This window comes from Hypanus sabinus, chromosome X2 (genome assembly GCF_030144855.1).
Source record: "Hypanus sabinus isolate sHypSab1 chromosome X2, sHypSab1.hap1, whole genome shotgun sequence".
NCBI lineage: Eukaryota > Metazoa > Chordata > Chondrichthyes > Myliobatiformes > Dasyatidae > Hypanus > Hypanus sabinus.
Genome location: NC_082739.1, coordinates 14,717,189 through 14,742,198, shown reverse-complemented (window position 1 = coordinate 14,742,198; position 25,010 = coordinate 14,717,189). Strand labels below are relative to the sequence as shown.

Below are 25,010 nucleotides of genomic sequence, written 5' to 3'. Positions count from 1 at the left end.
TTAATCTCTCCCACTTTTGACAGTTTTTCCTTCCAATTCATGGCTCATCTCTGCCTTGACCATCCAATCCCTTACCAATCCATCCCACATTGGGATTGTCAGAGGACCCTTCACTTCCTCCTCGAACAAAATCCCAGCCAATCTCCTTCTGGCCCCTCTCCTTCATGTGGCTGAACCTGCTATTACAGTGAAGAAAATCTCCTTCAACTTTCCTCATTGTCTCCAATTCAAAGGTGGAACCATGGCAAGTTGTGCAAACCTAACTTATGCCTGTCTCTTTGTGGAACAATCTTTATTTAAATTCTGCACTGGCCCAGTCTCTCAACTCCTTTTCCATGACATTGTTAATAATATTAGTGCTGTTTTCTACACTGTACACTTATTGAAAATGTCATTAATAATTGCTTCCCTTGTGTTGCATCATACACTGGAGTGCTCTCTTCAGTTACTGATGAGGTAACCATAGCCTTTGGCCAGGGGCAGATGTTGTCAGGTGGTGCCCAACCTTCATAGAATGTTAACCACTCCACTCTCTAGTTGGTGGGTCAGCAGTGGTGGTCAAGTCACTGCCCATCTGCTCCCAACTTCCAGCTCAACTCCTCTCATCCGCTCCATATCCAGCAGAGGCTCTTTCTGCTTCCTCCCCCGTCCTATGACCTGCTTGGTTCTCGTTCTTTTCATCAAGGCCCAATGCAGACAGCAACCTCCATACATGTTTCTCTTAATTTCTTGTGGTCCACATGTGACTCTTCCCTTCCTTTGCTGTCTCCATCTCAAGAGGTGGACTCACAACCATTTCAAGCCCACATGGCAGCTACACCTCCACTCACACTGCATTCTATAAGGATCCATTCTTTTCTCCCACTTTTTCTGTCTCTGGCCGAACTGTTCTGACAATGATATGAGAGCTTTGGAGATGTCCTCCTTTTTTCCTTACCTACATCTTTCCCTCAAGCATAGTGGACAGCGCTCTCAACTGCACCTCCTCTATGTTACACACATTTGCCCCCATTCCCCTTTCATCTCATTCAGAACAATGATGCAATTTTCCTTGTTCTCACCTTTCACTCTACTGGCCTCCACATTCAATGGATCATCCTTAATAATGTACACCACTGAACACATCTTCCCCTCTTCCCTTTCCAGCATTCCAGGCGGTTCTGTTCCCTTTACTACTCCCTGTTTTGCTATTCCATCTCCACCAACCATATCTTCACTGTTGCCACCTGACCATGCACATGCTTTCTATTCCTTCCCATCATACATGGATCCAGGTGAAGCAGTAATTTGCTTGCATTCTTCCAATCTGGAAGATTATATTCTTGTGTTCACATTGTTGTCTCTGTATAATGAAATGTCTCTGTTCCCAATCAACAGTGGTCACACCCACTCACCCACACTGTTTTAATACAGCCCATAATATCCTTGAAAGATAATACCTTATCTTCTGCTTGAGCACATTGGCACTCTTGGTACCTGATGCTGACTTTAACCAGTCTTTCCTGTTTGCTTTGGAACTGACTGAAGTCATCCACCTGTAACATTAACCTTGCCTTTCTCCCTGCTCCTCATTTGCTGGGTAATTTCAGCATTCGCATTTGTTTTTTGATTCCCTTCAGTTGCTCTGTTCTGTGTTTCACACTTCCAGTGTGCTCTTCTGTTTGTTTTTTTCTCTCTTCCAAATCTTTAACAAGATACCTGCAGAAGAATTGTGATGTTAAAAACAATTTTGCTCTCCCCACCAGCCCCCACCCCACACCAGACAATTCCTTCACCCCTCCTCCAAGCTTAAAATGCACTTTTGTGCTCACTTTCTCATATTTCATGAACGTTCATCAACCTGAAATTTTAACCCTGTTCCTCTCACTGTACATGCTGCCGGACCTGCTGAGTATTTCCTGGATTTCAAAATAATTCGAAAAAAGAAGAACGAGGTGAATGTCTGTGGATAGTTGGTGAAGAACTGACAGACAAATTAGAAGCAATACAGTGCAGTGTTAACAGCATGCGTGTTAAGAAGTGGAAGAAACTACAGAAAATTAACACAATGGATAAGATAGAAAAGACCGATTTCCAGCATTTTCTATTTTTGTTTCAAATTTCCATCAGCAACATTCTGCTTTTGACTATTTAGTGTCACCTGGTGATTGCTGGTAAACCATAAGTGCAGTGCTGTCACTGACACAATAACCCAGCGACTCAGTTGGAGACATTATTACTAGTGCAGCTAGTAGAGGCACAACTTCACGGCACCAGAGATCTGGGTTCAATCCTGACCTCTGGTGCCGTTCATGTGGAGTTTGCATGTACTGTCTGTGACCATGACGGTCTTCCCCTAGGTGCTCCAGTCTCTTCCTGCATCCCAAAGGTGTGTAGGTTAGCAATATAATTGATGGCACTGGGCCTGTATTCACTAGAATTCAGAAGAATGAGGGGTGACTTCATTGAAACCTATCGAAAAGTGAAAGGTCTTGATTCAGTGAACGTCTAGAGGAAGTTTCCTGTGGTGGGAGAGTCTACAACCAGAGGATGCAGCCTCAGAATAGAGAGGTGTCCTTTTAGAATGGAGATGAGGAGGAATTTCTTTCGCCAGAGGCTGGTGAATCTGTAGAATTCATTGCCACAGGCGGCTGTGGAGGACAAGTCTGTATGTATATTTAAGGCAGAGGTTGATAGATTCTTGATTGTTCACGGCATGAAGGGATATGGGGAGAAGGCAGGAGATTGGGGCTGAGAGGAAAATTGGCTCAGCTATGATAAAATGGTGGAGCAAATTTGATGGACCAAATGGACTAATTCTACTCCTATATCCAATGGTTTTATGGTCTAATTGGCCACTATAACTTGTCTCTAGTGTGCAGGGGAGAAGTAGAACATGGGGTTAGTTGTTGATAGTGAGGAATGAAAAATCATGTATTAACAAAGGATTGGTGTACATGGTTAGAAACATAGAAAACCTACAGCACAATTCAGGCCCTAAGGCCCACAAAGCTGTGCCGAACATGTCCTGTCCTTAGAAATTACCTAGGGTTACCCATAGCTCTCTATTTTTCTAAGCTCCATGTACCTATCCAGGAGTCTCTTAAAAGACCCTCCACGCACTCACTACTCTCTGCGTAAAAAACTTCCTCCTGACATCTCCCCTGTACCTACTTCCAAGCGCCTTAAAACTGTGCCCTCTTGTGCTAGCCATTTCAGTCATGGGAAAAGGCCTCTGACTATCCACACGATCAATGCCTCTCATCACCTTATACACCATTGGTTGATGGTTGAGATGAACTTTGAGCTGTTTCTGTGCTGTACGTTTCTCTAACTCTCCATGACTCCAGTCTGTTGACTCATACCTCCTGTGGATGCACTTCATTTTAAATCACAACACCTAAATGATTCCTAGTTCATTTTTCATGGAAATAAATGATTTTTAAAAAAATCAAATTGGGGATTGACCAAATATTCCTTTTAGATTCTCTCTATTATTGCTGGACTTGTCAAGGTAAGAAAGTAAGGACCAGAATATGCTCTCCTGTAATGTTTCTAAAGTCATTTTGTCATTGCTGAGTTAGCGCAGTAACGAAACATGATGCACCACCAGTGTTCACCTTCAACCAAAGGCAAAAAGGAAAGCGAGCTAGTAAAGATGGTTTGATTTCTTTTCCTCAAAGCCTCATTTCTTCTCTGTCCCAGGTGGCTGGGATCCGGCCAGAGCAAGTAACAATCTCCATGAGGGAGGACAGAAAATGCTGCACTTCTTGATATTGCTGGTCTTTTTAACTTTAAGGAAAAGTTCTGAATTACCACATTCAGTCCGAATGGGTAGGTATGAACTCTATCCCTCATCTTTCTTGATTTGTAGTTTTGTGGAAGGAAGAACTAATTATTCCAGGTTTTTGGAAAGTTTCAAGTGGAAATTATATTGAATAGCTCAGAACTTGCATGTGCTGTTCAGTGTTCTCCTCTTTACTGCATTCATCTTTACTCTGGAAAGGATAGGAGAGGAGGATTAATTAAATCTCCTGGAAATCTCTACCCTGCACCTGAAATGACACCAATCTATTTTAATTCCTGTGACTTATTTAATTCGGCAAGCAGATAGGAATATACTTTGATGTGGCTCTGTTGGCACGATGTGGATGGTGGGATTTGCTTCAGGATTGCCTTGGTGGGATCTTTAGAAATGGGAATGCTGAGTTCCTGCATGTTGTGCAGTTCTCCAACATCCATCTCTTCTCCATTCCTACACCAATCCAATATGGGAAAGAAAAGAAAACCTTCTGTTTTAGATTTTTTTCTACCTTTAGGGCCTGATTATATTTCAGAAGGACACCAGAGCAGGATTAGCTCCTGAAGCCTGTTCTACCATCTGGTTAGATATTGGCTGGTCTGCAGCATGCCTCCAACTACCTGCCTCAGAACATTGTTCCTTACTACCTTTGCCTGACAGACATCTAATTAAACGCAACATTTTTTACAAATGTTAAATAGGCATCTAGTCTCAACAGGCTTTGAGAGGGAAGGTTCCTGCTTTCCATTACATAAAAAAGTTGATTCACGTTGCCCTTCAATAGTCAAGCATAATTACAATGGGCTGAGAAGTGGCAGATGGAGTTCAGTCCAGAATAGTGTGAAGTGATTCACTTTGGAAGGTCGTACTTGAAGGCAGAGTATGAGGTTAATGACAGGTTCTTAGCAGAGAGGAGGAACAAAGCGATATTGGGGTCCACATCAATAGATCAAAGTTGATTGGGTTGTTAAGAAGATAAGTGTTGGTTGGACTTCATTATTCAGGGAATTGAGTTCAAGAGCCATGAGGTAATGTTGTAGCTCTATAAAACACTGGTTAGACCACACTTGGAATATTGTGTTCAGATCTGGTTGCCTCTATAGGAAGGATGTGGAAGCTTTAAAGAGGGTGCAGAGGAAATTTGCCAGGTTGCTGCCTGGATTAGAAAGAATGTCTTGTGAGGAAAGGTTGAGTGAACTAGGACTTCTCTCTTTGAAACGAAGGAGGATGAGAGCTGACTTGATAGAGGTATATAAGATGATAAGAGACATAGATAGAATGGATAGCCAGCACCTTTCTCCCAGGGTGGAAATAGCTAATACAAGAGGGCATAATGTTAAAGTGATTGAAGGAAAGTATAGGCAGGATATCAGAGGCAGGTTTTTACACAGAAGTGTGGTGGGTGCATGGAATGTGTTGCCAGGGATGATATTAGAGGCAAATACAATAGGGTCACTTAAGAGGCTCTCAGATGTGCGCATGGATGAAATAAAAATTCAGGGCTGTGTGTGAGGGAAGGGTTAGATCGATCTTGGAGTTGGTTAAAAGGTCAGCATGACACTTTGGGCCGAAGGGCCTGTACAGTGATGTTCTGTTCTGTGTTTAGGACAATGATGAAAAATGGATAGATTTTGAAAGAAAATATAGGGAGGCAGTTAGGTCCGGGAAAGTAATACTAGACCAGTTGGATAAAGGCATTGATGTCAAGATGTAGTAAAGGAGTGAGTCTGTCCAAGAGCCTAGAATTGGAGATTTTCATAAATCATGGAGGGATGTAGGGCTGGAAGTGGTTACAGAGATGGGAAAGGATATAAATATGAGGATCAGACCAGTAATACCTATATTGACTGGGTCAGTGAGCACATGGGTGAATTTTTCATCGTGTCAGATAAAGGATGGAAACAATTTACAGGAGACAGTTTAATCACTGCCTAGCTCTTGGTCTGTTTTCTCTTTTTTCTGGTTTTCTTTTCATTCACCAAACAACACTCTCTTTATTATCTTTTGATCTAGCCTTCTTCCAAATTCGTTCCCTAACCCTCTCAATCAATCTCTCTCTCTCTCATTCATTTATTTTTTCTTATCCAACTCTTCCCCCTCTCTTTCTCATCACATAGCCCTGACTCCGGATGGAATTCCATTTTGTCTCTCTCTGGGAGGTAGTAAAGTCCATCCCTTCATAGGTCTTCTGATTGACCAGTCACAACACCCCACACTCTTTCTGAGCCTAATATAGTGTGAAAGCTTATAGAACCATATCCATCAGCAGTAGGGTATTGATTGAAAACCATCCATCATAATGGCAATAAACATTTCAGGCTAAGTATTCATAGTTTTCTCTCAGTCTGATAATATGTCCCAGTTTTTAAGACAGTGCCTTAATATGGTAAGAAGTTTACATGCTTCCATAACCTTGACAGTTATGCTCAGAGTCATTTGCTGCCAAAATGGGTAATTCATCCTCTCCGTTGTTATGAGGAAGCCATTGCACCATTTGGGCCTACTCTCATTTAGAGATAGGCCCTTCCAGCCCCTTGAGCCACACCTCAAGGCAACCCACCAATTTAACACTAGCCTAGTCATGGGACAACTGTTAAAGGAATTAACAATCCCCTTAAAGGGGAAGTTTAAAGGGGTTGTGCAGGCACGTTTTCTGCACAGAGGGCACCTGGTGCCTGTCATGGGCTACCAGATATGATAGTGGTGTTTAATAGATCTTTTTAAGAGAAGCACATGAATGTGGAGGGATGGGATCATGTGCAGGGTAAGGATTACATCTAATTTGGCATCAGGCTTGGCACAGACCTCATAGGCTGAAAGGCTATGTTGTATGTGCAAGCGGTTCAGGTTTAAGGTGTGCCTGAACTCCATTTATCCACCTTAGCTCTGTCCCTTTATACCTTCACCCAATAACTATCACTCAGCCTCTGTCCTGAAAGTTTCTGTATTCATAGCCATTTTGAGGAGAGAGTTCACACTTCCACTCTTTTTTTGTGAAATTGTGCTTTCTATTTTTGCCCACTTTTCAATATTACCAGCTACCTTCTGCAGAAAAAAATGAACATGGTTACAGGAACAGGAAGGATTCCTTCACCTCATTTTCCTCCCCCTCCCACACCTCTCAGCCTCACCCCCTCAACCTTACCCTGCTCTCATATCCCCTCACCTCACACCCCCCTTCCCTTCTCCGACCCCCAATCCTACTCCACCATGAACAAGAGTGATGGTCTTTTCCTGGTGCGGGCGGAGGCCAGGCATTTGAGATCAATGTGTAAATGTGTGTGTTGCAGCTGCGATCCTGGATGACCCAATGGAGTGCAACAGGGGCGAAAGGCTCGCCATTAGCCTGGCGAAAAACCACGTCAACAGCATGGTGGATCCGTCTGAAAGGGCACGGCTGGAGATCGACCTTTTTGAGCTGCTGCGGGACAGTGAATATGAAACGGCAGAAACCAGTAGGTACCCACGCTGGTCTAGCATCGTCTCGTGTCAGCAGGAAGAAGGGGGTTGGGAGGCTGGGCTGATCGGTCTAAGCTTTAGGGCTGTGATTTTTAACCACACATCTAAAGAGGACCGGTGCACCTCCAGTTGAGAGCCAGTGAGGACAGAGAGCATGTTGGATAGGTTTGTGGGGAGCAGATTGGGTGGTTCGAGGGTAACTACAGGAATAACAGAATGGAGCTTGTCAGGCAGCCTGGCAGAAGCAAAGGGATCAGGGGTGGGGGTTTTAGGGATGGCAAAGAGTTTCAGAGAGGAGGATTGGGGTGGGGATTATTGTAAGTGACAGGGAGAGCCCTGGACTGGAAATTCCATGGAGGAAGTTTCTATTTCCCACAGCAGCTGCCAATCCACTCAGCCGGAGTGCGAGAACTGCTGCTTTCCCTGCACATCACAGGTTCAGTCCCCTGGTTTGGCATCAGGTCCAAAAGCAGTAAAACTGGAAGAAAGGGAGCAATAAATAGTCCTTCCTCAATGACCCAGTCTATCCTCATTCTGGATTCTTCTGTTAACTTCTGTGAACACCGGTGGCGTGGGGGGTGGGGGTTGTTGCTTTTGAATCCTATACATCGAATAATACATGACTAGTGTAAATGTATTTTGATTTTCCTAATCTGAGGAAGACAAATACAGTGTCCTTTTCCAGGCTAAACCACAATGAAATCTATCTGATAGATTTACCATTTGTTGAAAGTTGAATGATTTTCCCCCATGTGTGTGTTCCCAGAAATTGTAGGGTGTAGGATATTGAGGAGAAAAACCTATTATCATCACAATTAATGTTAAAGCTGAAGCATCTAATGCTTTGTATCTGACCAACACAATGTCTTTGTCTAGCCAGCAGCCGTTCCTATTAATTGGAACAAATAGAAACAATGACATGTCCCAAAGGCAAATTCATTCCTCCAGGTTTCCACTGCTTGTTGAATATGGAGGAGCAAGTCGATCTCTTTATTTGCTGCCTATGAGACATGACACCCACATTGATATATAAACTTGCACATTTTACATTTTTATGTTCTAGTTATATGTTTACAACTTCTGAAATGTTCTTTCTGCCTGCAAGGTGTTAATTATAATCAGTACTGAATAGAATTTAATTTCATGTATGTTATAAAATATTATATGACTGTACATGAAACTCAAAGAATTTAATTGTTAATTAAACCCAATTGACAACACTTGTGGCATATATATTATCAGTGTGTGCCTCTGCATGTGATGAGGCTGTCGAGCAGTCCTTGGTTTGATCTACAATTTGATGATATAATTTGTCATGGTACAGTCTAAAGCCTTCATTTGTGCAGCCTGCAGTGTGATGTTATTAGGTAAACTTCAACACCTTTAACAAGTTAAAAGATATCACCAATGAGGAAAATGTGGCCAGAACCGTTGGTATTAATCTTTCCGTCACATGCCCAAAAATATTCATGCAATTCACCGACTGGTGAAGATGGCCCTGTTAGCGGCACACACTTAATTTATTTATTTCCGGCCCTTTGAGACCTCCTGCCCAGCAGTCCTTTGATTTAACCCTAGCCTAATCACAGGACAATTTACAATGACCAATTAACCTACCGACCAGTACATTTTTGGACTGTGGGAGGAAACCAGAGCACCCAGAGGAAACCCACGTGGTCACAGGGAGAATGTACAAACTCCTTACAGGCAGCAGTGGGAATTGGAACGTAGGTGTTTCGGAATGTTTTTTTTTCAAATACCATCAGCAGTAAACCCAATAAAATCTCATCCTAATCTCATCAACCACCTGCTATGCATCACTCCTCAGAAAAATAGCAAAATTAAACTTTAGTACATTTTGACCCCATCATATGGCTTGGCCATTAACATTAGCTGAGGCAAACACTAGGGAAATTTGAACAATCCCCACAATTGAATGGCATGTTTGGTATAGCTGTTCTACATAGAGACTTGGTGCTGTGTAGAATAGGTATTGGGCTGGCTGGTGGTGTAGTGGCATCATCACTGGACTTTGAAGTTGATGGTCCTGAGTTCAAATCCAGCCAGGACCCAACCAGGGCAGCAGCAGTATCTGCACAGAAGAAAAGCCTGGCAATCTACTTCCGTATCTTGCCACAAAAACCTTATGGACAACAACAAGAGGAGGTATAACATACACGTCATTTAATTATTCAATTAAATGGCATGTACGTTACTTGTTACCTGTTCGACATAGCACCAAGTGTGATGGTAACCCAGATCTTATTATAGGTTGGCTGTTCTATTTCTATTAGAAGTGATGTCTGTAGAGCCAAATGCCACAATAAACAATCCCATTCCTCACCTCATGATGAAGGAGAGATCTTTGTTGAAGCTGAAGATAACATCTCCTGTGTTGATGTTGCGGGCCATGATGATTGTCACTAGCAACCACTGCAAGCTTGCTTTCTTCCCTTTCTAACACCTGTCTAGCTCAGAATTATTGTTGCTGTGATGTGCATTCACCAGGGATACAGTAACAAGATGTTTAGGCTGATAGACCAGCAATACAGTGATTTGAGGAATATAATATAGAATACAAAAGCAAGGATACAATGTTGAGGCTTTGTAAAGGATTGATGAGACCTCACTTGGAGTATTGTGAGCACTTTTGGGCCTCTTATCTTAGAAAGGATGTGCTGAAACTGGAAAAGGTTCAAAGAGGGTTCATGGAAATGATTCCAGGATTGAATGGCTTGTCATATGAAGAGCATTTGATGGCTGTGGGCCTGTATTCACTGGAATTCAGAAGAATGAGGGGTGACCACATTGATATCTATCAAATGGAGTAAGATCTTGATAGAGTGGATGTGGAGAGGATATTTCCCATGATGGGAGAGTCTATGACCAGAGGACACAGCCTCAGAATAGAGGGGCATCCTTTTAGAATGGAGATGAGAAGGAATTTCTTCAGCCAGAGAGTGGTGAATCTATGGAATTTCTTTCCACAGGCAGCTGTGGAGGCCAAGTTGTTATTTATATTTAAGGCAGAGGTTGATAGATTCTTGATTAGTCAGGGCATGAAGGGATACAGGGAGAAGGGAGGAGATTGGGGCTGAGAGGAAAATTGGATCAGCCATGATGAAATTGTGAAGCAGACTCAATTGGCCAAATGGCCTAATTATGCTGGTATATCTTATGATGTTATGGTCTTATAATTGATTAATTAGGGATTTAAAAACTAGTTTCAGCCTGGTGGCTATGAAGCTGACAGTCTTGCAATGAAAAGTTACCCAGGGCTCTAGTATCCTTCAGGCGTTCCAGCCTGGCTTGTCAATGCATCTAGGCCCACAGCAATGGCCCTGAATGTTAGAGTCATAGAATCGTACAGCATAGAAACAGGCCTTTCGGCCAACTCATCTACACTAACTAATGACAGCCTTTCATACTAATCCCATCTCTCAGCACATGGTCCATAACCTCTTTGCCTAGGCAATTCAAACCCTCATTTTGTCATTTTTTAAATGTTATCAGCTTCCACCACTGTCTTAGGCATTGTATTCCAGGTATTTGCCCCTCTCTGGGTGAAGAAGGTCCCTCTAAATCTCTTCCCCCTTTTTCCCACATCTATACCTTCTATTTTTATTTACCTCAGATATGAGGAAATGTTTCCTACAGTGTACCCTATCTTACTTACGCCTTCTGGTGCATAGGGCAGGAACAAAGGTCCTCCATCTCTGGCGGTGTTCAGGGCTTCCTTCATCTTGCCAGTAGCTTCCTCTCGGTTTTCTCTACTGTAAGCCATGCAAGTCAGGAATACCATCACATCCAGATGTAGAGGGATTCTTCATTGCGGTTTCTGTAACAGTTTTGTTTGACCAGTCAGGGTTGTTAGCCCTGAACTGGACCCCCAAACCTGGCGGACTGGTGGACCTCTCTTAGTCTAGCCTCTACCCATTGACCTGTTTGGCATGGGTGACCCCACCACGACGAGGTTGTTGTCCTCTTGGAGGGTCTACCCTATCTATACCCTCATTTTTTTTATGCATCTCAATCGTGTCCCTTCTTAACCTCCTCCGCTCCGGGGAAAACAGGCCCAGCTTCAAAAGTCTCTCCTCATAAGTGAACTGCAGCAATACAAGGTACATTTTGGTGAATCTCTTCACCCTCCCCAGTGCCACCAGGTACTTCCCAAAGCATAGTGACCAGGACCGCACACAATATACCCCCAATTGTCATGGTCCGGTCTGATGTCTGCATTCCGGTTCACGGTCCGGTCCGCGGACTCCGGACTCTGGGTCCTCCGCTGTCCCTTGTTTCAGTTGGACTTAATCATAAGCACCTGATGCTCATATTGGGGCTGGGAATATAAGTGGCCTTGGGATTGAGTGTGGTTGGAGGGTGTTGTGTTGTTGTTGTCTTGTCAACATTCCCTGGGAGCAAGTGGCTAGTGGAAGGCTAGAATGGACACTTGCTATCTTTAGGCGCGTTGGAGAACCATTGCTTCTTGGAGCCTTACTGTCAGTAGTCAAAACGGTCATCATAGAATGGATTTGGCCATTTCCTGGGCCAGCTGGGTGGCAGTCAGTCCGAGCTAAGTAGGGATCCTGTAGCCAGCCAAGGTTGCTGGCTGTAATTGCGACTTGGAGCAACCCCGATGCAGAGATGGAACTGTCTGTCGTTCTTTGGTGATTTTCTCTTCCTGTCCTCGCCCCGTGGGGTAAGTCAGGCCATTCTGCTGTTACCTAACAGATGGATCTGCCCCACCTTGGTGTGGAGTGAAAGTTGAGTCCTTGCTTGTTGAAGGATAAGTCCTGGCTCTATGTCTATGTACTTGTGGTGAACTACATATACCTGTCTGGACACGCCCCCCCCCCCGCCCTCCGCTGACTGCTCCTGTGGCTCCTCCCACAGACCCTGGTATAAAGGCGATTGAGGCCTGGGCCCGGCCTCTCAGTCTCCAGGATGCTGTGTGGTGGTCACTTGCTGCTTGTGCTTTCTTCCAGCCAATAAAAGCCTACCTTAACCCATGTCTCAGAGTTATTGATGGTACACCAGTACTGTCCAGTCTCATGTTAGTGTTTTGTTAAAGATGAGTCCCGGCTTGTCAATGGATAAGTCCTGGCTCTATGTTGATGTACAGTTCCTAGTCTGCCTCCAAGCTCCAGCCTCTGAGTTATGCAAGCCTCAAGCCTCAAGACCCCAGCCTCAAGCTCCAAGAACCCAGGCCTTGTCACGTCTTCACCTGGTTTGTGGTCCAAAGCTGAGTCAAGACCCAGGTTCTGGGTCCTTGTCCAGTCTCGGGCTCAGAGTCCACGCCCAGGCTCCTAGTTCCCAGTTCCTCGTCCTGGTCCTGCTTCCCGAGCCTAGTCTACGACCTGTCCTGTCCTTTAGTTTTGTCCCGTCCTGTTCCTAGTACTTCAGTGTCTGTGTCCTGCATTTGGGTTCATTCCCAACACCCCCTTTATGACACCAATAACACAAGAGATTCTGCAGATGCTGAAGATCTTGAGCAACACGCAAAAAATGCTGGAGGAACTCAGCAAGTCAGTCAGCATCTATGGAGGGGAATAAAGAGATGACATTTCTGAACCACTTCAGCTACCTGTGTTGCCACCTTCAAGAAACAATGGATTAGTACCCTAAAGTCCCTTTGTTCCTCAGTACTCCCTGTGCTCCTATCATTCATGGTGTATGTTCTAGTCTCATTAGTGCTCCCAGAATGTATTAACTCACATTTGTCTGGATTACGCTCCATCTGTTATTTCTCAGCTCATCTCACCAACTCATTAATCTCTCTCTGTAGCTAGAGTTCATGCTATCAACAACTATAACAGTCTTTGTGTCTGCAAACTTACTGATTATGCCTTCTACATCCACATCCAAGTTATTCATGTATATTACATGCAAACATCAAGCATCCCATCACCCATCGTTCTGGGCCACTACTGGTCACAGGCATCTAATTTCAAAAACAATCCTCTGCCAACACCTTAATTAACACCGCATTACCTCTTCTCCCTTTACTCCCCGCTCTTTCTTGTTTGAAAATTCTCTTTGCTGTGTTTTTGATTTGCCAGTCCTGCCCAACCTTCAACTGTGTTTCTATGATAGCAACAATATTGCAGACCTTCATGTTAATTAAAGCTTTGAGTTCACCTATTTTACAGGTGATACTTGAGGCCCTCCACTGGTTGGGTCGACCATGGATGTTGCATTCCAGCTGTCTGCATGATACACCAACGAGGGCAGTAGGATATGGAGGGCAAGCTGTTGTCCATGCATCAGGCTCCCCCTCTCCACTCAGCTGATGGATCTAAAGGAATGGCAGAGACAAATACAGTTTGGTACCAGCAGTGTTGCAGATTTGTCAGTCAGCGTTGAAACCAACATAAGTCTGCCTTTGGGACTCCAGCTCTGGATTTTTCCCTCTGGGTTTACTCCCAAAGCCTTCCCCATGAGTGGGTATAGACGTGAGGCAGCGGAGGTTTGAGATCAGAGTTTTCCTTCTCCTAGATGAGCTGCCAACCATGGCTGACGAGCCTCATCTGCCCAAAACAATTTGTTTTAAGATGTCAGTGTCCCACCTTTGCCCCTTCTCCTGTCAGTAGAAGTGGTTCTGCCAGGCTTAGCCGCTAAGCCACATGTGAAGGCCAGGAGCTGGACTTGGTTGTCAGAAGCTCTTTGAGACACATGCCATTGGGAGCCATCCCCAGCTATAACAACCTTGAGGAACCACTGGTAATATTCCTTGCATTAAAATTGATGTAATTAAGGTTTGAATTCCCTTCCTACACACTTAATTCATCGGCATTGCTTACTGGACTTATTGTTTCTCCTCTAGAAAAGTGTACCACTCCATCTGAACAACTCAGTTTAAATCTTCTGACCTTTCCTTCTATTCCGATACCCACTACCAAAGGGTATACGCCAGAGGTTACAGCCTTTGAGCTCCTGCTCTTTAGATGGCTCTCTAGCTCCCTAAACTCGTATTACAGGATCTCATCTAGTCCCCAGCCTAGGCCATTGGAATCTGTGTATACCACAACTCCTCAACTCCCCTCTCAGAATGTCCTGCAGATGTTGTGAAACATCCTTGGCCAGGGAGTCAACATGCCCGCCTGGAGTCCCTTTTGCAGACATAGACATTGGCGATGTAGAATACTGCAAGTGCGGTTCACTGGTTCATCGGTGGGGGAGCTGCGTTGCCTCAGTTACTGTGCGGGCCAGGCCCTCGTGCCGCAGCGTTGCCTGTTGTAGCCACCCGGTGGAGAAGATTCCGGAGGCAGTGTGGGAGAGAACTGGAGTCCACGCTGGGTTAGGGGCTGGCCCCTCCCTTTGGTGCTGTTCCCCAGTGTTCGCAAGCTGGATTGGGTTTGTCTGGGGTTGCTCTGGTGTGTGATCAACTGCTATGTACTTGCTCTTGCAGAAACCTGACCTGGGCTATATATTTTTCTGCGACTGCATGCTTTTCTGCTACTGTAACTATATGTGCTATAGTACTATGCGCTGTTGGTAATGTATTTTGCACCTTGGCCCCGGAGGAGTGCTGTTTTGTTTGGTATTCACAGGTATGGTTGAACGAAAATTAAACTTGCACTTGAACTTGAAACACTTGTATGCCTCCCTTACAATATAATCCCCTACTGCTATCTCTGTCCAAGATCTATTCCCCACTATCACCCCTCCCCCCGTTCTGTTCAGCAATGAGCTGAGCTTTGACATAGTCTTGCTATTAGAAATGGACAATGGATGGCCCAGCAAGAAACACCAGCGGCCTTTGAGGAGACATTTAAAACCAAGAGAAGTCATGAACTATCTGCTTCCAACACTTCCCGCTGGAAGAAGTTTGGATGTGAAATGGAAAAATCGCAATGAGAGATCAAGCATTTCAGAAATTACAAGAAGAAACTTCAGACTTTTTTAGAAATTGGAAACATAATATCACACTTTATTATATTGTGACTATCTTGAATTGACAATGTTGCAATCTATCATTCTGTTTGGATAATATATTTTTGGAAGGTTGAGAGTACTGGATTGGGCAGTGATTATCTGCTGCTATAAAGGTTAGCGCTCGGCCAGTGGTGTGACAGTTACTGTGACTGAATTGTAATTGTAATCTCTCTTTTCCGCAGCTTGTCAGATTCTCCCAAAGGGGGTTGTTGCAATTTTGGGTCCTTCCTCGAGTCCAGCATCTGCCTCTATTATCAGCCATATATGTGGCGAGAAGGAGGTAATATTGATATTTATAATAAATGTGATGTTAGTACTGTTCCTTATTGAAGAACCTTGAGTTACTTCAGCATTTATTGAGATCATAACTGACCTATACCTCAACTCCACTTGTTTGCTTGTGTTCCATAACACCTTAATGCCTTTACTCAAAAAGATCCATCTGTCTTTGTGTCAAATCATGCACATTTTGTATACAATGCAGGGTGCCAAAGATTCTGTGCTTGAAGGGCCATTTTCAGGTCAGAGCAGCTTACCACTGAGACTTTCTGCACCTTACCTGCTTAAACAGAGAGAGCCGGGCAGCCAGTTTCAGCAAGCAGCGTACAAGATGGTTGCTTGACTTCACTTGTACAACATTCATCTGTACATGAGGCTCATGATTGGTACAGCATGCAGCAGCTCGTCAGTGGAGATTTGGGAGACTATAGAGAGATCTGCACAGAAACAGGAACCACTGAGTCCATACTGATCTGCACTAATATATTTCCACTAATCATCTGCTAATACACTTTATTCAATCCATGGTCTCCTCTACTGTTGCGATGAGTCCACTCTCAGGTTGGAAGAATAACACCTTATATTCCATCTGGGTAGCCTCCAGTCTGATGGCATTACCATCGATTTCTCGAACTTCCAGCAATTGCCCACCTCCTGCTCTCCTTCACCATTCCCCATCCCCTTTTCCCTCTCTCACCTTATCTCCTTGCCTGCCCATCGCCTCCCTCTGGTGCTCCTCCCCCCTTTTCTTTCTTTCTTCTAACGCCCTTGTCCTCTCCTATCAGACTCCCTCTTCTCCAGCCCTGTATCTCTTTCGCCAATCAACCTCCCAGCTCTTTACTTCATCCCTCGCCCTTCCGGGTTCTCCCATCACCTGGTGTTTCTCTCTCCCTTCCCCCCATCTTTTAAATCTACTCATCCTTGTTTCATCCAGTCCTGATGAAAAGTCTCGGCCTGAAACATCGACTGTACTCTTTTCCATAGATATAATTGCCTGGCCTGCTGAGTTCCTCCAGCATTTTGTGTGTGTTGCTCAGATTTCCAGCATCTGCAGATTTTCTCTTGTTTGCATTTTTCTCTCCCCACATTTCCATCAACCCCTCCCCCACAGTTCTCTAACTTACCTCTACCCTTGGGACAAGTGGCCAAGTGATCTATTAATGTGCATGTCTTTAAATGTGGAAGATCACAGGGAGAATGTGCAAACTCCACACAGAGAGCACCAGAGATGAGGATCGAACCTGGGTCTCTGGCTGGCTGTGTTGGTTATTCAACATTAATTGAAAGGCCTGATCTTGCATGGGCTGTTGCTGGAAGCCCTATCTCCTCCCCCCCCCCCCCCCAGCTAAATCTCTTTAGCATTTCTCCTTTGAAGGTAATCACATATCGCAATCAATGCCCTCAAGTTCCAACCCCAATTATCTGTCCATAAAGTCTCAAGAGTCTCCCTAACTATCTCCAACACCTCCACTTCCTGGGTCTTAATTCTCATTCCAACCTCTCTCCTCAGGTTGCTTGTGGTGTCTATGTTTTCACTCTCTGTGTCTCACAGACAAACCCAATGAACATTTTCTAGTTCTCATCATTTAAAGTGTATTTTTTCTTAATAATTTTCACATTTCATTTTGTACTCCATCTGCCATCTCCTTACCCATTCAGATACCCTTTGTAGTTTCTGTGTATCCTCACATCTCTCTTGCCCACTGAGCTTTGCAGCACCTCTTCTCCTTGAAGCCACAATAACTCACCCACTCAGGTTACTGTTAAAAGGTAGACCTGGTCACAGCAACATCATAGAACGTGGACTTCAAAAATACTGCCTCATTAGTCGGCTGAACTCAATACATTTAAGTCAGAACTGACGCAAGAGGGATCAGGATCTGAGTGGGTGAGTAATCAGCTCACTCAAATCTACCCATCCTCCATCAGGCAGCTGGGATTTAAGATATATATATATATTCTGTGTTTAAAAATATAAAAATTGAATCTGTAGAAAGATGCTTGATCAGAATGTGTAATTTTAAAGCAAATTTCCAAAGGGACTGTTAGTTCAAACCTAAACTGGCTTTTCACTATGAACATTTTAGTTGGGAACATTTAGTGCAATCAAGATAAGGTCGAGGGATAGGGAAATTGACCAAACAAAACTCTATAGTTGAACTGCATGTTGTTTATCTGGCAAGCACATCTCCTTGACCAGCTGTCTCTCTCAATGCAGGTCCCTCACGTGAAGGTAGCTGCTGAAGAGATTCCTAAACTGCAGTATTTGCGGTTCACTGCATTAAACCTCCATCCAAGTAACACAGACATCAGCCTCGCTATTGCCAGCATCTTGAACTTCTTCAACAGGACCATGGCATGTCTGATCTGTGCCAAAGCTGAATGTGAGTTTGTCAAAAGCAATTGACGTGTACGGAAGTATCAGGGTGAAACATCACCTCTTTACAATGACTTCTTTCACTTAATGTTTGAAGGAAAATCTGCTATTTTTTAGTTTGCTTTCTGAGATTGTCAGAAGTCAAGGTTGATCATAACTTGTGTAAGAGGGGATAATGTGGGGAAACCCTGTGGTGTACAGTGTGTCAGAGGCTGATGGGCAGTTCAGGAGTGTAACAAAGGTATGGCTAGGAAAGAAAAAAAATCAATTCACCCATTATTTTAACAAGAAGATTGTTGAGAGGTTATAGAGTCCTAGAGTGAAACAGCAGGGTTACAGGCCTTTTGGCCCATCCAGCTAGTTCTAATTTTCTGCATTCAGCCCAAATCTCACTAAGCCCCGCCCCTCCATGTACCTATCCAGGTGACATTTAAATTATACTATTGTATCAGAATCAGGTTTAATATCACTGGCATACAGATATACAGTTCTGTGCAAAATATCTTAGGCATATATATGGGGGCCTGAGGCTTTTGCACAGTACTGTAGTAGCTTTATGTATAGTACTGTACTTACTGCTGCCACGAGAGCGAAAACAAAGTTCATGACGTTTGTGAGTGATGATAAACCTGATTCTGATATGGGTCTTTATTGTGGACTGAGAGTGGGTAGGGGGCAGGGAGAGGGGAATCGTGGTTGGGAAAAGGGGAAGGGAGAGGGGAGGAAGTGGGAAGCACCAGAGAGACATTCTGTAATGATCAAAAAACCAATTGTTTGGAATCAAATGTTTGGCGCTGCACCCTCACCATCCCCAACATCCTTTACTTCCATCATATTCACAAGCTCGCTCTACGCTCCACGTTGACAAATACAGCATTGTGCAAAAGGTCTTAGGCACCCTAGCTATATATATGCACCCAAGAATTTTTCACAGTACTGTATATACATAAATAAATTAAAAATAATAGTGAGGTAGTGTGCATGTTCATTCAGAAATCGACCTGTCTCAGCCACTTCCTCTGGTAGCTCATTCCATATGCCGAACACCTCTGTGTGAAGAAGTTGCTCCTCAGATCCTTTTTACTTCTTTCTCCTCTCACCCTGAACCCTTGTTCCCTAGTTTTGGACTGCCCTGCCCTGAGGAAAGTTCCTCTCATGGCTAGGGGAACTGTCTCATCGCACTGTGCTGCATTGGCAAACAGTCACTGACTGAATAAATTTACCCTCCCACACTCTAGCATACCAGCTCTATTACAAAGACTAGAGTTTGCTCAAACATTTCTGTTCTGCTGATTCTTTCGGCTCCCTTTACAGTTTGCTGTGTGTCTTTATTGAAAGTGACTTCTGTTTAAAATTAATTTCAAGCGTTATGATTGAGTCTAATCTACATCAACACCAAATATGAAACCTGCCCTGAGGGTTGGCAAATTTAACTGTTGGGTGTTTAATTAGATTTAGAAGCTTCTTGGCCCATTGAGCACTGTTGAGTGTTGAATAGTTTTGCCACGCATGTTGGTTTTAAGGACCTTGTTGTTTTATTTACACTGCGTGATCATTGACCTCTAATTTAATATTCATGTTACTAGCAAAGTGGTTTAGGATATTCATCAAACCTGCTGAAATAATCTGTCAAGTGTGTCAACCAGCCGATTAGCTGGTCATTGAGGGAAAATTCAAATCTTTACTGTTCGCAGAAGGGAAGGGAGCACTTCATGCCATTAAAGATGGTGTGGGAGGGGAGTGCCACCCTAACAACATGGTGGTGGGTTCATCTGAGACCCCCTCAGTAACTGTTTAGGGAATTGGAGGAGAAATCACTTGGCACTCTGCCAATGGAAAAAGTGCCTGAGCTGCAGTAGTAACAGATGATGGAATCACCTGAGCCATCTATTATATCAATAATGGATGTTGTCCCACCCTTGGGATTTTGACCTAAGTAACTCTGTTGATAGAGTAGAGTACCAACCAAACATTGGAAGGTCTAGACAGAGTCAACATAGAGAGAATGTTTTCTAAAGTGGGGGTGATTTAGGACCAGAGAACACAGCCTCAGAATACAAGGATATCCCTTTAGAACAGAGATTAAGAGGAGTTCCTTTAGCCAGAGGGTGGTGAATCTGTGGAATACATCGCCACAGATGGCCAAGTCATCAGGGTACATTTAAAGCTGAAATTTATAGGTCCTTGATTAGTAAGGGTGTCAAAGGTCACAGGAAGAAGGAAGGAAAATGAGATTGAGAGTGAAAATAAATCAGCCATGATAGAATAGAGGAGCAGACTCAATGGGCTGAATGGCCTAATTCTGTTCCTTTATCTTATGGTCTTTTTTTTATCTGTACTGGCTGGTTGTTAGGGCTGTGGTAACTGATCTGTCCCTGAGACTGAGGTGGGATAAAGTAATTCTGGGACTTTGCCATGAATGTTACATCCTTGTAACTGGGATTAATAATAGAGGCTTGCAGCTGAGCATCATGCAGACCATTCCTGCTTTCTTTATTGCCATACCTGAGACATTGGGCACATTCAGGCCTGTATAAAAAGTGGAAAGAGAATACAGAAACATCTAACAATAATGTGGCACCACATCCTTCTCCATGTTAATTAGAAGAAACACATTGATTTACCTAGTCTTTACATCAGTTTGTTAATAGCTCTCTCAGGTATGAGGGTGGATTCTGCGAGTGGATAACACAAGCTGATTCCAGGGACTGGGGAGCTAGTTGTTACTCCGGCTGGGATTGTTCACCATCTCCTTTTGATCTTGGCATTATACATTTCTGATTCACTGACAGTGGATGGTGATTTGAACATTCTGAAAATTGAAGCGTTTTGTGTGGTTCTTTGTGATCATGGATCCTTCCATCAAATTTACTTCAAATGGCTGCAAGTGATGTAGAATTGCTTTGGTCGGTATGTGGCTACTGCACTCACGAGCTTTGTATCCCCTGCTGTGACAGTTTAGATCGGAATTGTCTGTATCCCATTCCGTGCTGCTGCTTTGGATTTCCCATGCTCATGTTGGCATTCACTCTTTTTTGTGTGCTATATTAAAAAGAAGAGTACACATTAGTTGTGGAAAGGTAGATGTAGCTTGCTGTATTCCTGTCACTGAATGTGTTGTTGCTTTGCCATTTCATAGAAAGAAATAGAGATTTTGCTTCCCTGATTTTCCTTTTGCCCAATCAACTGAGATGATTTACCTCAGCATCCATGGAAAACTCCACCATGGGTTCACGTTCAGCGTTGTGGGACTTTCCTCAGCGTCCATGAACAACTATCTGCCTCACCAAGGTCTCATGGTCAGCAGTGTGCAATTTTTCCCCAGTGTCCATGAAAAACCCTCTGCTTCACCATGGGCTCATGGTCAGCACAGTTTGGATGTTCCTCGATGTCCATGTAAAGCTCTCTGCTTCGCCGCTGGGTCATGGTCAGCAGGGTGAGATTTTCCCTAGAGTCTACGAAAAGCTCAGCACTTCACCACGGTCTCACGATCACCAAGGTGGGATTTTCCTCAGCATTCACAAAAAGCTCTCTGCTTCACCCCGGTCTCATGGTCAGCAGGATGGGATTTTCCTCCAAATCTATGAAAAGCTCTCTGCTTCACCATCGTCTTATGGTAAGATCTTACAGGCCATGAAGTATAGTTCATTGCCATTGAAGCAGCTAGTTACTGTTTGCAGAACGCCAAGCAACTCAGAGACAGGATGAAGTGCTGGGACGGCAGATTTTGTGTCAGCATCAGAATCAGAAATATTGACATGTGTTGTGATATTTGTTGTTTTGCAGCAGCAGTACAGGGCAATACATTAAAAATAACTAAGTTACAATAAGAAATATTTTTTAAATAGTGCAAATAGAGCAAGAAATGTAGTGGTGTTCATGGGTTTGTGGTCCATTCAGAAATCTGTTGGGAAGGGAAGAAGCTGTTCCTAAAATGTGGAGTGTTTTCTTCAGGCTCCTGTACCTCCTCCTTAATGGTAATGAGAAGAGGGCATGTCCTGGATGATGAGGTCCTTAATGATGGGTGCTGCTATTTTGAGGCTTTGCTTATTGAAGATATCCTTGATGGTGACGAGACCAGTGCCCATAATGGAGCTGGCTGAGTTTACAACCCTGTACAGCTTTTTCTAATCCTGTGCATTGGAGCCTCCATATCAGATTGTGACACAATCTGTCAGAATACTCTCCACGGTGCATCTATAGAAATTTGCTTGTCTTTGGTGACATACCAAATCTCCTTGATGTAGAACTGACCATTTTTATAATGGTTTATCTCCTGTAGTCTCTGGTTACTGTAAGCAAATGTTCACCAGAACAAAGGCCCACAAAGTCAATGCCAATATTAACCTGAAACTCTTTGGATAGCTCCAACACTTACATTCTTTCTTTACGATTTCACAGTGTCATCCTTCATTTTGTGTTCAGCTGAACAATATATTCCTGTGCCCGACATTTTTTCTGGTAATGATTGCTTTTATGTGTTTCATTCATGACTAGTGACAAAGTAATCACTTACAATCACAAGATCTGAGAAAAATGTAATTTTGATATTACCTGATATTTGGCGCAAATCTTGCAATGTACGTGCGTAGTCAGGAGAGGGTGTTGTGTCCATGATATATTTGCATTTTTTATGGCTGAATTGTCCTTTGTAATGAAACCCCTTGCTCTTTTGCAACTTTGATTTTGCTCAGTGTCACTGCTTTGGGCATTTCATATTCATAACCAATATGCTTTAAACCTTTCCTTCATGACTCGTAGGGTCAGTTGTAGGCATTATGTAAGAGTTCCCTACAACGTGAAGACCTGATATTATGTCAAATCTCAGAAGAGTATGAAAACGTTTCCAGAGCTATGAAAGGGATCGTACTATACGACCTTTCCATGCCATTCCACTACCAAGTAAAGTAGGATGATTTGTTGTAATGTGAACCAAGTCACTGGAGTGACACAAGCTAAAGGATACAGAAGTGTTTTATTCAACAAAATGAGACACTCGTGGAGGAAGAGGCCCATTCGACCCAATGTTACATGACATTTTATATGCTAAAGATCAAAGGTAGCAGTAGGAACAATTCTATAGTTACAATGTAATTACAATGCTTCCTTTGAATTTCACACCTCCTTCCTCGCACCCATACTCCAGACACCCAAAATGAATGCTAATCAGCATTGTCTGGTTTTCATTTAACTGATGTCCGCAGCTCCAAGAAATGATTTTCCAGGGCTACATTTTAAATTTAATCTACAATCCACATTCAGGTCTAAAGATTGGGTGCTGAAGTTAATATTTGCTATATACTCTAACTCCGGAGTACACCCGAACAACTGAAGTGACAGATGCATCTTTCTCAATCAGTACTTTGATTTGCTTGTTGCAAATGCACACTTCGACCTGTAGTTGACTAATCCAATAAGTGTGTACTTCTGATCACCAAATTTTAATGTTGCCCTCTGCACAACCAACTTGCTTTGATGTGACAGATTCACTGGGTTGCTATCAGCTTGATCGTTTTGCATACACAAGCTCCATCCAAAGTGAAGAGGAAACTCTGTAACGAGTCAGCATACAGAATAGCCGAGGTTTCCACTTAGTTGGTGGTTCTACCTTGTGGGAGCAGCTGCCACTCCTTTGAGTTCTCTTCATCTCATTACTGCAGGCAGTTGGCCTTTGGTTCTTATGATGATTTTCTTCTTGAGTTCCATACCTAATAACATCTTATGGTTATGCACACAAAGTGCTGGAGGAGCTCAGCAGCTCAGGCACCATCTAATGAAAATGAATAAACAGTTGACGTTTCGTGCTGAGACCCTTCTTCGGAACTGGAAAGGAAGGGGAAAGAGGCCAGAGTAAAAAGGTGGAGGGAGGGGAAGGAGGCTAGCTGGAAGGTGATAGGTGAAGCCAGCTGGGTGGGAAAGGTGAAGGGATGACACAAAAGAATCTGATAGGAGAGGAGAATTGACCATTGGAGACACAGAAGAAGGGGAACTAAGAGGAGGTAATAGGCAGGTAAGAGGCCAGAATGGGGAATGGAAGAAGAGGGAAGAAGAAGAAAAGAAAAGGAAAAAAATCATTGGAAGGAGAAATTAAACATGTTATGGTTGCTTTATATCAACTGCCCCATTCTCTCAAAGTGACAATGTTGTTGTTCAGTCCAGGAGCTTGGAGAACATAGGACATAGAACATAGAAATCTACAGCGCATCAAAGGCCCTTTGGCCCACAATGTTGTGCTGACCATGTAACCTACTCTAGAGACTGCCTAGAATTACCCTACCGCAGAGCCCTCTACTTTTCTAAGCTCCATGTACCTATCTAAGAGGCTAATAAAAGATCCTATTGTATCCGCTTACACCACCACCGCCAGCAGTGCATTCTACACACTCACCACTCTCTGTGCGAAAAGCTTACTTCTAACACCCCCCATGTACCTACTACCAAGTACCTCAAAACTATGCCCCCTCATGTAAGCCATTTCAACCCTGAGAGAAAGCCTCTGGCTATCCACACGATCAATGCCCCTCAGCATCTTATCTTGATATTTTTTCCTCAAGTGGTTTCTCGCAAAGTTGCTTTGATGTACATCCTCAATGATCTGTGTTTTAAGTCACAACCCAAGATTTTAAGAATTAGATCAGTAACTCATCTCAGACACTTGCATTGTTGATAATTTATTTCTTCTGCTTCATGCTTTATAGGAGGGAACCAATTACAAGGTCAAAGGGTATGGGGAGAAGGCAGAAGAGTGGGGATGACTGGGAGAATTGGATCAGCCCATGATTGAATGGCAGAGCAGACTTGATGGGCCGAATAGCCTACTTCTGCTCCTATATATTATGGTCTTATGGTTTTAATTATCTCATATACCATCTTCTTCTGTGGAGTAAAATATTTGGGGAATGCCTTATTATTGCTCCAAATAGTCAGAACTTGTCAATGAAAACGGCTAATAAATATCATCAAATTGAATAGGTGTTTTTAATTTGTCTGTTGTTGCTCCTTCAAACAAGTCAAGCACTTTCCCAGGACACAGGTTGGCTCAGAATGCATCCTGAGATTTTGTGTAATTGTTGCCCCTTTAATTCCTTGCTCAGTTAGTGCACGGCACATTACTGTTGATTTAAATGGATATTTTCCACATTGGTTGAAATGGACAGATTAGGTTCAATTAGATTAAGT

At 43.5% G+C, this 25,010-nt stretch overlaps 1 protein-coding gene across 3 annotated transcripts in view; it reads left to right on the top strand.

The window, feature by feature from the left end:
- grik4 (glutamate receptor, ionotropic, kainate 4) overlaps positions 1-25,010 on the top strand; it is a 123,048-nt gene that overhangs the window by 10,760 nt on the left and 87,278 nt on the right. For all 3 annotated transcript variants that reach the window (XM_059957053.1, XM_059957051.1, XM_059957052.1), the window contains exons 2-5: positions 3,685-3,813; positions 7,072-7,236; positions 15,358-15,455; positions 17,673-17,838. In XM_059957053.1, the coding sequence (XP_059813036.1) occupies positions 3,738-3,813; positions 7,072-7,236; positions 15,358-15,455; positions 17,673-17,838 (505 nt within the window). In that variant the 5' untranslated portion in view covers positions 3,685-3,737. The remainder of the gene's footprint in view (positions 1-3,684; positions 3,814-7,071; positions 7,237-15,357; positions 15,456-17,672; positions 17,839-25,010) is intronic.